The sequence below is a fragment of the Chelon labrosus genome (genome assembly GCF_963514085.1).
Source record: "Chelon labrosus genome assembly, chromosome: 10".
Lineage (NCBI taxonomy): Eukaryota > Metazoa > Chordata > Actinopteri > Mugiliformes > Mugilidae > Chelon > Chelon labrosus.
Genome location: NC_140360.1, coordinates 254,831 through 269,850, shown reverse-complemented (window position 1 = coordinate 269,850; position 15,020 = coordinate 254,831). Strand labels below are relative to the sequence as shown.

At 42.5% G+C, this 15,020-nt stretch overlaps 2 protein-coding genes across 2 annotated transcripts in view; one reads left to right on the top strand and one right to left on the bottom strand.

Moving 5' to 3' along the window:
• The window catches only part of plxnb3 (plexin B3), a 179,449-nt gene that overhangs the window by 160,182 nt on the left and 4,247 nt on the right, over positions 1-15,020 (bottom strand). The gene's annotated exons all lie outside the window — the stretch shown is intronic.
• Positions 5,731-8,872, top strand: LOC311494806 (eukaryotic translation initiation factor 4E type 2-like). The gene is made up of 3 exons (XM_084554032.1): positions 5,731-6,206; positions 6,535-6,622; positions 8,540-8,872. The coding sequence occupies exons 1-3, from the start codon at positions 6,190-6,192 to the stop codon at positions 8,693-8,695; spliced, it is 261 nt and encodes an 86-aa protein (XP_084410158.1). The 5' UTR covers positions 5,731-6,189; the 3' UTR covers positions 8,696-8,872.

Genomic DNA, 15,020 nt, shown 5'->3' with positions numbered 1-15,020 from the left:
ACTGTATTTACCACACACAGTACTGGACATACTGTACTTCACTGTATTTACCACACACAGTACTGAATATACTGTACTTTACTGTATTTACCATACACAGTACTGAATATACTGTACTTTACTGTATTTACCATACACAGTACTGAAACATCTCAACACATTATCACATTATGTTTCACAAAACTACCACTTTTGTATGAAAAGGAGCATCAGCCACGCTGCAGTACAGTACATGTGATACGGTAACGTGATATGGTACAGTACTGTAAATACTCTAGATACAGTCTGAGTAGAGTAGAGAGTAGAAGACATACTTTATTATGGATGAAACTGTGAAACGGCTTAGATTAGGGTGGACTCTCTGCCCAGCTTCCCTCACAGTCAGGCCATGGTTTATGACATGGTCCACCAAAGTTGCTCTTATGTCATCCGAAATAATGGTCCTTGCACGGCCCCTTGGACCACGTCCTCCTCTCTGTCTCTGTCTCTGTCTCTGTCTTCCTCTGTCTCTAGCTCTCCCTGCCTCCATGCTTGCAAAGTTCTCAAAATGGTTTAACTGAGGTCTTTTTGTATCTGGCTGATTGGTGTTCAGTTTTCTAAGTATTTTCAGGTGTGTGTCTAAGTGCTTTCAATAAATCAATGTGTGTTGTATTTTGAATAGATGTGTTTTCCCAACGGTACCCTGAGATTTCATTTTTGAACTAAGTGTCTCACGTAGATATAAAGAATTAATTCCTTCTTTATTTACCTCAGTGCCATGTGTCAATGATGTGGACGACAGCAACCACAGTTTAACTCCTGCACTAATAGATTATTTTGTCGATGGCTCTGCAGCATCGCTTAGTTCAACTCTAAACTTAGTTGGTCCTCTGATAAAGAAGGTGATGAATGGGAGCAGGCTAGCTCTCTGGTATCATTCACAGCTGATCAGTTTAAAACAGACAGTCTGATAGATGGAAAGAATCTGTCATTCCACTAATTCTGTGACCTCATCTTCTGGTGGGGTGGTTTTGGCCCGCGGGCCGTATGTTTGACACCCCTGAGGTAGTCACTCTGTCCACATTGGCTCACATTCTCAAGCGAAACCAAATCAGAATGAAACAACTTTATAAGAAGCCTTTTGAGAGAAACTCCCAAAGAAACAAAGAGCTCAGACGAGCGACTGCAGGACACTACACACAACAGTGTTCCCCAGCGTACAGGACGACATCTTACTGACTGGCTTTTGTTCTTTGATTTCAGGGAGTACTGGAAATGGATGCTCATGCAATCCCACGTGAGGTAGGGTTAGGGTATCTTCATAGATGAGGCTGTGTGCCATTTGGTTTGGTTTGATAACTCTGTTTTGGTTGCAGTGGCTCATTTTTCAGGATTTATGAGGTGTTTAGCAGTGTGGGTGTGTGGTTTTGTGAACTGTGTTAAGTATTTCAGTCTGCTACGGCCAGTGCAAAGACTTGTTGCATCATCAAGTAGCAAAATTGAACTCTTAAATGCACAGTCTATTACAAACAAGTCCTGTCTTATTCATGACCATATCCTGGACAAACGTCTGGATTATATGTGCATTACAGAGACCTGGCACCCACCAAATACTTTTTCCTCTTTAAATGAGAGCTGTCCCCAGGGATATAGCTACCTCCAGAAAGCTCGCAGCACAGGACGCAGTGGTGGCCTGTCAGTTATCTATCGCAGCGATCTGGAGCTATCTCTGCAACCATTACCTGAACTGTCTTCATTTGAATGCCTTGCATTTAAATCTAAGTCCCCTTCCCCTGTGCTGTTCCTCCTCATTTACCGACCACCAAAACCAAACCCGTCATTTATCACTGAGATGTCAGATCTTTTCACAACTTTCTGCACATCCTCTGCCGATGTCATAATTTTAGGTGATCTGAACATCCACGTTGACACCCCCTCCTCCCCTTTTGCAGCTGAATTTCTTCAGATACTGGACTGTTTTAATTTAAAACAACTTGTTGATGTCCCCACGCACACCAGGGGACACACCTTGGACCTGGTCATGACAAATTCTGCCCCTCTCACCAACCTGCAGGTGTATGACCTAGGTGTGTCTGATCACAAGGCCATTTCTATGGATCTGCAATCCCCATCCAGCCTCTCCAAGCCTAAGCGGAATATCTGTTTCAGAAACCTAAAAAACATAAACCCAGAACTCTTGGCAGCAGACTTTCAACATCTTTCCACACACTTTTCATCAGCCGATGAAGCAGTGGACTACTACAACAGCCATCTGAGCAGCCTCCTGGACCTCCGTGCCCCTGTTAAAACCAGAACAGTCACCTTCACCCGCTCAGCTCCCTGGTTCACAGATGGGCTGCGTAAGATGAAGGCAGCAGGGCGAGTCCTTGAGCGGCGCTTCAAAGCCTCTGGCCTCACTGTCCACAAACAAATGTACCGGGAGCAACAGCAAAAATATGCTCAGTCCCTCAAAGATGCAAGGTCACAGTTTTACTCCGATGCCATCAGAAACAGTCCAGGAAATTCCAAGCAGCTTTTTTCCACTGTAAATCACCTTCTCAAACCACAACCCCCTCCACTTACTGCCACTACAGAAGAGCAGTGCAATAAATTCATGGATTTTTTCACATCAAAAATTGCACATATTCACTCTGCCCTTTTTGGTCCTCCCACCCAAACTGTTCCTACAGCATATACTGTCTCACAACCCCTAATCTGCTTTCCTGTGGTTTCATCAGAAGAGGTGCAGAACATCATCAGGAAGATGAAATCCTCTACCTGTCCTCTGGACCCTCTCCCAACCTCCCTGGTGAAAACCCATATCACTGTCCTAACCCCCCTGATCACCGCTATTATAAATCATTCCCTCCAAACTGGTCACGTTCCCCCTGCCTTAAAAAATGCCATAATCAGACCATTACTCAAAAAACCCACTCTTGATCCGGACGTCCTATCCAACTATAGGCCCATTGCCAATCTCCCCTTCATATCGAAAGTACTTGAGAAAGCAGTTGCCACCCACCTTCTGGACCACCTCAAACATAATAACCTTTTTGAAAAATTCCAGTCCGGTTTCCGCTCCGCTCACAGCACAGAGACTGCCCTCGTCAGAGTCACAAACGACCTCCTCATGTCATCTGATGGTGGCTCTCCCTCCCTCCTCATCCTCCTGGATCTTTCTGCTGCTTTTGACACTGTCGACCATGGCATTCTTTTAAACCGGCTCCACCTCACCACTGGACTCAATGACACTGCTCTCAGTTGGTTCAAGTCATACCTCACAAACCGGACAGAATACATCTCCCTGGGTCACTCCAAATCACATCCACACACAGTCACCTGCGGTGTCCCCCAGGGATCAGTCCTTGGCCCCATCCTCTTCATCCTCTACCTCACCCCCCTTGGCCAAATCATCAGCCGTCACAAAATTTCATTCCACTGCTATGCTGATGACACACAGCTTTATGTAAATGCCACAGCTGCAACCCCATCCACACTGTCATCCCCATCAAAACTCACCTCCTGCCTGGAGGAGATAAAGTCATGGATGGAGCACAATTTCCTCCAACAGCTCCAAAACCGAAGCCATACTGATTGGCACCCCTCACCAGACCAAATCATCATCCATAACCAGCATCACCTTCTCTGGCTCCAACATCCCCCTTTCATCAACAGTCACTAATCTTGGTGTAAAAATGGACTCTCAACTCACGTTTGAAGCCCATATAAATCACCTCTGCAAGACCTCCTTCTACCACCTCCGTAACATTTCCAAACTCCGCCCCTTTCTCTCCCTCTCAGATGCTGAAAAGCTGGTTCATGCTTTTGTCTCCTCCAGACTGGACTACTGTAACGCACTTCTCATCGGGATTCCTAGCAAGAGTCTGCAGAGGCTTCAGTACATCCAAAACTCTGCAGCCAGGATCCTGATGAGAGTGCGGAAACATGAGCACATTACCCCCATTCTCCACTCACTCCACTGGCTTCCCGTCTCCACCAGGATTGAGTACAAAGTTTCCCTCCTCACTCACCAATGCATCCATGGACACGCACCCCCCTATCTCAAAGAAATCATCAATCCACAAAACACAACACGCTCCCTCCGCTCCACTCACTCAAACCTCCTCCACATACCCAGAACCAGACGGAGGACCATGGGAGATAGGGCCTTCTGTGCTGCTGCCCCACGTCTGTGGAATGCCCTCCCTGACACCTTGAGGGCACCACAATCCACTGACTGTTTTAAAAAAGGTCTTAAGACATTTCTTTTTAGCAAAGCTTTTGGTCCCCTTTAGATGTTTTTTTTTTAAAACCTTTTTCTTCTTCTTTTTAACCTGTAGCACTTTGAGATCTTTGATGTAAAGTGCTTTATAAATAAAATTTATTATTATTATTATTATTATTATTATTATTTATTATTAAAACCAGCCTAGTTTTTAAAATTGTGTTTAAGCAAATGGAAAATAACTGTAATGTGAATGTTTGTGTTTGCTCTGCGCAGGTTGGAGTCAACAAATGTTGATAATTACTGACCGGTCTGATATCGCTGTCGGCCTGAAATGAGTCGACGCTTCAGCTTAATGTGTGACATCACTCTGCAGGATTCTGGTGTAAAAGCATTAACTGATCTTTGACTGTCAGTGTTATGACCATGATTATTGTGTTATTTCAGAATAAAAGCTCATCAGGCGTCACTCTGCTGCTGTGACTCAAGCTTTAAGAAAGTTCAGGAGTGCATCAGTTCAAATTTTTTGGCAACAAATAGGAAAACATCTTAATAATGCACTTGGCGTAGAGATTAACCTCTCTCCAAAGTGTATGCTCTTAAATGATGACTCTGGGCAAAATCTTAATCATATGCAAAGATTGTTGTGGCTATCTGCATGTACAGTGTCTAAAAAGATGTTGGTGGTTAGGTGGCAACCACCGCATTCACTTTCCATACATCAATGGATTTATTCCCGAATAGAGATGTTATCCCTTGAGCTCTCTGTTGCCAAGATGAATGGAGCAGGCCAGCGGGTGCTTAAAGCTAGGAAGGAGGCTCTCGAGGTAGCTCGAGCTATGATTTAACCCTTTATTATTATTTTTCATTCTTATGTATTTATCTTAAATATCCAACATGTGGTGAAAATTAGAGAAAGATCTGGGGGGGGGGGGGGGGGGGGGTCTAGGGTTATAAAATGTGCAGGTGTGGTGTGTTGTATTGCTTATTTATTAAGTTATTTATTGAATTTATTTTTATTTTTATTTTTTTTTCTACTTACTTATTCATTTTCTTTGTTTTAGTTATGACTTGTCTTTCTCAAATGTACATAGTAATGATATCACTTTGTCTAATGGTTGGAGTGTGTAAGCTACATGTGCTTATATGTTTATTGTTGTTATTTTGTTTGTTTGTTTGTTTCTGTGATTTATCTCTTGGTATATGAATGTGTATGCGCTTATACTCTACAACAGACATATGTTGACTTTCACCTGCTCTCAATATAAAAAAAAAAAAAAAAAAAAAAAAAAGAAAGTTCAGGAGTGAAGCAAAACATTCATTTTGAATTAGAACCTAATACTTTGATAGACAGACAGAAACTGAATGTCTGTGAAATAAGAAGCTTCCTGATGAGTTTTTGATTAGTTTCTGAATAATTAATGTTGTGTCTGACACTTCTTTTAGATTCAACCCAGTCCTTCAGTCTCAGGGTTAAGTGGATAGTTACACGTCCTCGTCATTAAACTCAGAGTCACTATGATCCAGGTAATGTTTTCAGTTTATCTCATCAGTAAATATAAATCTGATAATTCCAGCTTCATCAGTGATCAGATACAGTTTAAATACACGTTCAATTATTTATCTCTGTCTCTGTCTCTTTATTTCCCCGTTGCCATGGTGACGTATAACTAAACTAAACAATCCGAAATAAAGTTTGAATCAATTCAAAGAGAAAAACGTTGAAGCAAATCCATCAACGAGTCTGTGTCTCCATCTAGTGGAAGACATCCGTCATGTCCTCTCTTAACGAAGCGCAAAAATAATAAAACGTTTGTCCCTCCTCGGTTCCCGTAGTTGCTTCCGCACCTGCGCAGTAACGGAAGCCTTTAGCTCAGAGCTCCAGAGACGCATGAGTAGAGACGAGTGGAGATAAGTCGAGCCAATAATAGAATTACAGAGTAGATCAGAGAAGAAGAAATAGAAGACGCTCTGACGGGGGAGACATGAACCAGCTCGAGCGGTAAGAGTCACATTTAACCGGTAAATAACCGGTAGATAACCGGTAGATAACCGGCCATTACAGGATCACACCGACGGCTAACGGCTAACTAATAGCTTCCGGTTTCATTGATTTAAACTTTAATTAAAGTTTCCGTTAACACAATTCTTTTTCTTTATTTAAACTTTAAATGAAGCCGTTTCTTTTTTTATCGAAACTTTATTTAACGTTTCGTTTAAACTGTTTATTTTCATTGAAGAGATTTAACAGATTTAAGGTTAACGTTGACGCGGTGTGATGACGTAGTGATCACATGATCAGTTGTTTATCTGGACACTTCCTGTTGTAGTCTGAGGGACGAGGAGGACATGGAGGAGACAGACTGTCACCATGACAACAGTGATGGGACCAACAACAATAATAACAACCGACGCAAGGTCAGACCACCTGTATGTCCACCTGTCTGTCTGTCTGTCCACCTGTATGTCCACCTGTCAGTCTACCTGTCTGTCCACCTGTCTGTCCACCTGTCTCTCCACCTGTCTGTCTACCTGTCTGTCCACCTGTCTGTCTACATATTTACCTGTCTATCTACCTGTCTGTCCACCTGTCTGTCCACCTGTCTGTCTGTCTACCTGTCTGTCTACCTGTCTGTCCACCTGTCTGTCTACCTGTCTGTCTACCTGTATAACTACCTGTCTGTCCACCTGTCTGTCTACCTGTCTGTCTGTCTACCTGTCTGTCTACCTGTATAACCACCTGTCTGTCTACCTGTCTGTCTACCTGTCTATCCACCTGTCTGTCCACCTGTCTGTCTGTCTACCTGTCTGTCTACCTGTCTGTCTACCTGTCTATCCACCTGTCTATCCACCTGTCTGTCCACCTATTTACCTGTCTGTCTACCTGTATATCCACCTGTCTGTCTACCTGTCTGTTTACATATCCACCTGTCTGTCTACCTGTCTGTTTAGATATTGACCTGTTTGTCTACCTGTCTGTCTACCTATTTACCTGTCTATCCACCTGTCTGTCTACCTATTTACCTGTCTGTCTACCTGTCTGTCTACCTGTCTGTCTACCTATTTACCTGTCTATCCACCTGTCTGTCTACCTGTCTGTCTACCTGTCTGTCTACCTATTTACCTGTCTGTCTACCTATTTACCTGTCTGTCTACCTGTCTGTCTATCTGTCTGTCTACATATTTACCTGTCTGTCTACCTGTCTGTCTGTCTACCTGTCTGTCTGTCTACCTGTCTGTCTGTCTACCTGTCTGTCTACCTATTTACCTGTCTGTCTACTTGTGTATCCACCTGTCTGTCTACCTGTCTGTCTGTCTACCTGTCTGTCTATCTGTCTGTCTACATGTCTGTCTACCTGTCTGTCTACCTGTCTGTCTACCTGTCTGTTTAGATATTTACCTGTCTGTCTACCTGTCTGTCTACCTGTTTACCTGTCTGTCTGTCTGCCTGCCTGTCTACCTGCCTGTCTACCTGTCTGTCTACCTGTCTGTCTACATGTCTGTCTACCTATTTACCTGTCTATCTACCTGTCTGTCTACCTGTCTGTCTACCTGTCTGTCTACCTGTCTGTTTACATATTTACCTGTCTGTCTACCTGTCTGTCTACCTGTCTATCCACCTGTCTGTCTGCCTGTCTTTTACCCATTGACCTGTCTTTTTACCTGTCTGTCTACCTGTCTTTCACCTATTGACCTGTCTTTTTACCTGTCTGTCTACCTGTCTTTTACCTATTGACCTGTGTCTCTACCTGTCTTTCACCTATTGACCTCTGTGTCTACCTATTGACCTGTCTTTTACCTATTGACCTGTCTGTCTACCTGTCTTTTACCTATTGACCTGTGTGTCTACCTGTCTTTTACCTATTGACCTGTGTCTCTACCTGTCTTTCACCTATTGACCTCTGTGTCTACCTATTGACCTGTCTTTTACCTATTGACCTGTGTGTCTACCTGTCTTTTACCTATTGACCTGTGTGTCTACCTGCCTTTTACCTATTGACCTGTCTGTCTACCTGTCTTTCACCTATTGACCTGTGTGTCTACCTGTCTTTTACCTATTGACCTGTGTGTCTACCTATTGACCTGTGTGTCTACCTGTCTTTTACCTATTGACCTGTGTGTCTACCTGTCTTTCACCTATTGACCTGTCTGTCTACCTGTCTTTCACCTATTGACCTGTGTGTCTACCTGTCTTTTACCTATTGACCTGTGTGTCTACCTATTGACCTGTGTGTCTACCTGTCTTTTACCTATTGACCTGTGTGTCTACCTGTCTTTCACCTATTGACCTGTCTGTCTACCCATTTACACCTGTGTATACCTGTGTGTGTGCAGACGGTGTGTCCAGGTGCAGGTGAGCATCCTCTCCAGTATAACTACACTTTCTGGTACAGCAGAAGAACGCCGAGTCGTCCCGCCAGCTCTCTAAGTTACGAACAAAACATCCGACAGATCGGCACTGTGGCTTCGGTAAATACATGCACACAGTAACACACACTGTAACATACACACACATGTTTGTACAGCTGTCTTTTGAGGACATTGATTGACATGATTCACTCCTTAGCCTCTAGCCCCGACCATCTGACTCTAACCTTTACCCTAAAACCAAGTCTTAACCCTGAAACAGCCTTGTAAAGAAGAGGACACAAAATATCTGCACAAATGTCCTCACTCCACTCACTCCACTGGTCTACAACTCAAACTGTTCCTCAGAAATATGTACAAGAACACACACACACACACACACACACACACACACACACACACACTAATACACTTTACAAAGCCTCCGATCAGTGTCCTGTCCTCCACCTCCTGTCCATCTCTAATACACCCAACCACCGGAGTCATCCTGGAGGACGTATGTTATTAAAGAATGAAGCTTGAGCAGCAGCTACTCAGTCCCCCCCCCCCCCCCACCTCTTTTTATTAAACACGATCTTTGCAGCACTTTTTATTATTTTATAGGTTTTGTTATTACGTTTATTATTCTTTTCCCACTGTTTTTAACCAAACCTGGTTCATTAAAAGGAGCCAAATGAAGGTATTTTATATGTTTTATTCCCCTGTGCCCGTGCCCTTCGCGCTGCGTCTTCTTCCCTAACCTAACCCAGAGCTGAACTGGAACTCTGAGGTGATGAATGGAGACAGTCTCCTATGGTGGCCCCACATTACTGACAACAGTATCGGACAGGGAGCCCCCCAGTTGCACTCGTTGGCTGTGTCTGGGCCGCCGTCCTGCTGCTTGTCTTTGATGTTGAAGCCGGTGATGAGCTTCCTGCCTCTCCATGAGGATACAGCAATCCCTTCAAGGACTGTCTGGTCTTATCCTAACAACCATCCCTGGATCACCAACCAGCTGAAGGATCTGTTGAACAAGAAGAAGCAGGCCTTCACATCTGGACATAGGGATGAGTTGAAGAGGATACAGTGGCAACTCAAGGTCAAGCTGAGGGAGAGTAAGGACGCCTACAGGAGGAAGCTGGAGGCCAAGCTCCTCCAAAGTACCACGGGAATCTCAGGCCTCACTCCAACCAGCACAGGGGCCATGGACAGCGCCAACAGCTGCTCTTATGTATAAACAAACGGACGGCCTCTGTCTAAAAGATAGATCGATGCTTTATTAATCTCAAACTGGGAAATTTCACAGAAAGGGAAAAGTCATTAAAAAAGCAGCTTAAAAACAAGAACTGCCCAAAAGCATGTTGCTTGTTTTTTCTGCTAAACAGATGAGGTTAAATTAAATTTAGTCAAAACAACACACTAAGAATAACTTAAGGTAAAAATCACGGAGCTACTAGTGACCTGCTGCCTCTCTGTCAGGCACTCAGGTCAGAATATGGGCACCTGACTTATTAACTGATCAACTGATCAACTAGTGACATGATCAACTAGTGAACTGATCAACTAGTGAACTGATCAACTAGTGAACTGGTGAACTGATCAACTTGTGAACTGATCAACTGATCAACTGGTGAACTGATCAACTAGTGAACTGGTGAACTGATCAACTAGTGAACTGATCAACTTGGTGAACTGGTGAACTGATCAACTGGTGAACTGATCAACTAGTGAACTGGTGAACTGATCAACTGATGAACTGATGAACTGATCAACTGATCAACTGGTGAACTGATCAACTAGTGAACTGGTGAACTGATCAACTGATGAACTGATGAACTGATCAACTGATCAACTGGTGAACTGATCAACTAGTGAACTGGTGAACTGATCAACTGATGAACTGATCAACTAGTGAACTAGTGAACTGATCAACTGATGAACTGATCAACTAGTGAACTAGTGAACTGATCAACTAGTGAACTGATCAACTAGTGAACTGGTGAACTGATCAACTTGTGAACTGATCAACTTGGTGAACTGGTGAACTGATCAACTAGTGAACTGATCAACTTGGTGAACTGGTGAACTGATCAACTGGTGAACTGGTGAACTGATCAACTAGTGAACTAGTGAACTGATCAACTGATCAACTAGTGAACTAGTGAACTGATCAACTGATGAACTGGTCAACTAGTGAAGTGATCAACTAGTGAACTGATCAACTAGTGAACTGATCAACTGGTCAACTAGTGAACTGATCAACTGATCAACTAGTGAACTGATCAACTAGTGAAGTGATCAACTGATCAACTAGTGAACTGATCAACAGGTGAACTGATCAACTCGTGAACTGATCAACTGATCAACTAGTGAACTGATCAACTAGTGAACTGATCAACGAGTGAACTGGTCAACTGATCAACTGGTGAACTAGTGAACTGATCAACTAGTGAAGTGATCAACTGATCAACTAGTGAACTGATCAACTTGGTGAACTGATCAACTAGTGAAGTGATCAACTGATCAACTAGTGAACTGATCAACTTGGTGAACTGATCAACTGATCAACTAGTGAACTGATCAACTTGGTGAACTGGTGAACTGATCAACTGGTGAACTGATCAACTGGTGAACTGATCAACTGGTGAACTGATCAACTAGTGAACTGATCAACTTGGTGAACTGGTCAACTAGTGATATCTGTGTACCTATAGGTGGCAGCAGGTAGCTAATTGCCTTGTACATTGAGACAAGATAATTAGTGATGCGTGGATGTGACAGGTGGCAGTGACTAGTTAGACTACGGTGACAGTAATGGAGAAGTTCAGTGTTTCCCGTTAATTAACGAGACTGTGGCGGCCCGCCACAGTCTCGTTTGGGCCCGCCACAGTCTCGTTTGGGCCCGCCACAGTCTTATTTGACCATTAAAAAAAATAAAAATAAAAAAATCATAAAAAAAATAATAATAATAATAAATAAATAAATAAATGATGATGATGATGATGATGATGATGATAATAATAATAATAAACAGTATTTCACCATCTCTAATCACTGTCAGTCAGCCCATCCCGGTGTACTCGGTCTCTCCAGCCCGCGAGTGAGCGCACTCGCACTCACACACACATACACACGTATATGTCTCGCTGCATTGTCTGGAGCTTTACTGGCTGCACCTGGCGCTATCCAGTCATACATCTGAGGACAGCAGGACGGCATTTGAAGAGAATTTGAGAATTTTTTGAGAAGAGAAACGACGAGATGATCTATGCAGGGGTGCTCATTACGTCGATCGCGATCGACCGGTAGATCGCGAAGATAGTGCGGGTAGATCGCGTGCCGCCGAATTTTTTTTTTTAGATGTTAGTCTAAAACATTAATCTGTTGCTCCTCCAAAACAAACAGCAAGACAAACGTTCATCTTTATTTATTTTTACTTTATATTTGTAACATGCCCTCAGTTCAGCGGCACACATCCACAGCCACGCACAACTTCAACAACAACTCAACACTACCGTCTTTCTTAAAGAGACAGCGCTATTTTTCTAAAGGTGCAGTGCACCAGTTTTTCTTGATAAAAATAAAAACAAAGATGGATAGAGCTTTTAACACTGTAGCACCAATTTATATGACAGTTAATATGACTAATATATATATATATATATATATATATATATATATTTATTATGAATGAACCAACTGCCCCCCCCCCCGGACCCTGCCACCACAGTCTCCTAAAATCCTGTGGGAAACACTGGAAGTTTATGAAAAGGAAAAATGCTAACTCCGAACTAGGCCCTGGACCAGATTTGGAGGCAGATGAAGTGTGAGTGGATGTCGAAAGAAAGCAAAGTCGGTGACCTCGAGCAAAGTCTCTTGTGTGAGGCAATACAGCGAAAGCTATATTTCATTTGGATTTACTTTCACCGGGGATGCAACGACTAGCAAACTAGCAAACTGATGAACTGATGACCTAGGTCTGATAGACTGATTTTTCATTGGTAAGTGGGACTGAAGACAAACAGGAGGTGAGGTGGCTTGAGTTTTAGGTTGTTATAACCATCTGATGTGGTTTACTCATAACGCTCTTTTGTAATGGTAAATGGTAAATGGCCTTGCTTTTATATAGCGCTTTTCTACCTATTGGTACTCAAAGCGCTTTACAGTCATAGACACATCCACCCATTCGCTCACACAAGCACACACACATTCACACACCAGTGCCACGCACTGGGAGCAACTGGGGGTTCAGTGTCTTGCTCAAGGACACTTCGGCATGTGGCACATTCCGGGGATCGAACCGCTAACCCTCTGGTTCGTGGACAACCCGCTCTACCTACTGAGCCACAGCCGCCCCCTGATCATTTCCTCATAACTTTTGAATTTACAATAATGGATTACACAGGAACTGAAAAGACATTTCATTACAGTAGATGTTTATCTGATGATGCTGTAACTAGATATAAAGAATTAATTCCTTCTTTATTTACCTCAGTGCGATATGTCAATGATGTGGACGACAGCAACCACAATTTAACCCCTGCACTAATAGATTATTTTGTTGATGGGACTGCAGCATCGCTTAGTTCAACTCTAAACTTAGTTGCTCCTCTGAAAAAGAAGGTGATGAATGGGAGGAGGTTAGCTCCCTGGTATAATTCACAGTTGCGCTGTTTAAAACAGGCAGTCTGAAAGCTAGAAAGAATTTGGCATTCCTCTAATTCTGAAGAAGCTCGCATAGCCTGGAAAGATAGTTTAACAACTTATAAAAAGCTCTCAGTAGTATTAGAACAGCATATTATTCATCATTAATAGAAGAAAACAAGAACAACCCCAGATTTGTTTTCAGCACTGTAGCCAGGCTGACAAAGAGCCACAGCTCTGTTGAGCCATCTATTCCTTTAGCCCTCAGTAGTAATGACTTCATCAGCTTTTTTACTAATAAAATTGTTGGCATTAGAGAAAATATTCAAGGCATCCTTCCAACAGCTGTTAAAGATGCAAGTACAGTGACATTAGAAACTTCTGTAAGACCTTATCAACATCTGGAATCCTTCTCCCCAGTAGATCTTCTTGAGCTCTCGTCAACAATTACAGCATCTAAACCATCAACCTGTCTTCTAGATCCAATCCCAACTAAATTGCTCAAAGAAGTTTTTCCATTAATTAACATCTCCATATTGAACCAGATAAATTTATCTTTATTAACAGGATATGTGCCTCAGTCTTTTAAGATTGCTGTAATTAAGCCCTTACTCAAGAAAGCCACTCTAGATCCAGATGTTTTAGCCAACTATAGACCAATCTCCAACCTTCCCTTTATTTCCAAAATTCTAGAAAAAGTTGTTGCTAATCAGTTGTGTGACCACTTAAACAAGAATGGTCTGAAGAGTTTCAGTCAGGTTTTAGAGTTCATCATAGTACAGAAACAGCTCTGGTTAAAGTTACCAATGATCTCCTCATGGCTTCAGACAGTGGACTTGTCTCTATACTTGTTCTGCTAGATCTTAGTGCTGCATTTGACACTATTGATCATAATATTTTACTACAGAGACTTGAAAGTGAGGTCAAGATTAAAGGAACTGCATTAGACTGGTTTGAATCCTATCTATCTGACAGATTCCAGTTTGTTCATGTCAATAATGATTCCTCTACTTATACAAAAGTAAATTATGGAGTTCCTCAGGGTTCTGTGCTAGGACCAATACTCTTCACGTTATACATGTTGCCATTAGGCAAGATTATTAGAAAACATGGCATAAACTTTCATTGCTATGTAGACGACACCCAGCTATATTTATCCATGAAACCAGATGAAACTAATCAGCTGGTTAAACTCCAAGCATGCCTTAAAGACATAAAGGCTTGGATGACCTGTAATTTCCTACTCTTAAACTCAGACAAAACAGAAGTCATTGTATTTGGTCCTAAGCATCTCAGAGATTCATTATCTAATCACATGGTGTCTTTGGATGGCATTACCTTGGCCTCCAGTACTACTGTAAAAAACCTTGGTGTTATATTTGATGAGGATATGTCCTTTAAATGTCACATAAAGCAAGTGACCAGGACTGCCTTCTTTCACCTGCGTAATATCGTCAACATTAGGAACATCCTGTCTCAGAGTGATGCTGAAAAACTAGTTCATGCTTTTGTGTCGTCCAGACTGGATTACTGTAATTCATTACTGTCTGGCTCCAAATACTCTTTAAAAAGCCTCCAGTTGATTCAAAATGCCGCAGCAAGAGCATTGACAGGAATTAGCAAGAGAGATCATATTACTCCAGTTTTAGCTTCTCTTCACTGGCTCCCTTTAAAGTCTAGAATAGAATTTAAAATCCTCCTCCTTACACACAAGGCCCTTAAAGGCCTAGCTCCATCGTATCTTAAAGACCTTATTGTACCATATCATCCCAACAGATCACTTCGGTCTGAAAGTGCAGGCCTACTTGTGGTTCCTAGAATTTCA

Bases quoted from the DNA above. Each gene is read 5' to 3' on its own strand.
- LOC311494806 (XM_084554032.1), top strand. The intron at 6,623-8,539 runs GTCAGACCACCT...GTGTGTGTGCAG, and splicing joins ATAATAACAACCGACGCAAG to ACGGTGTGTCCAGGTGCAGG.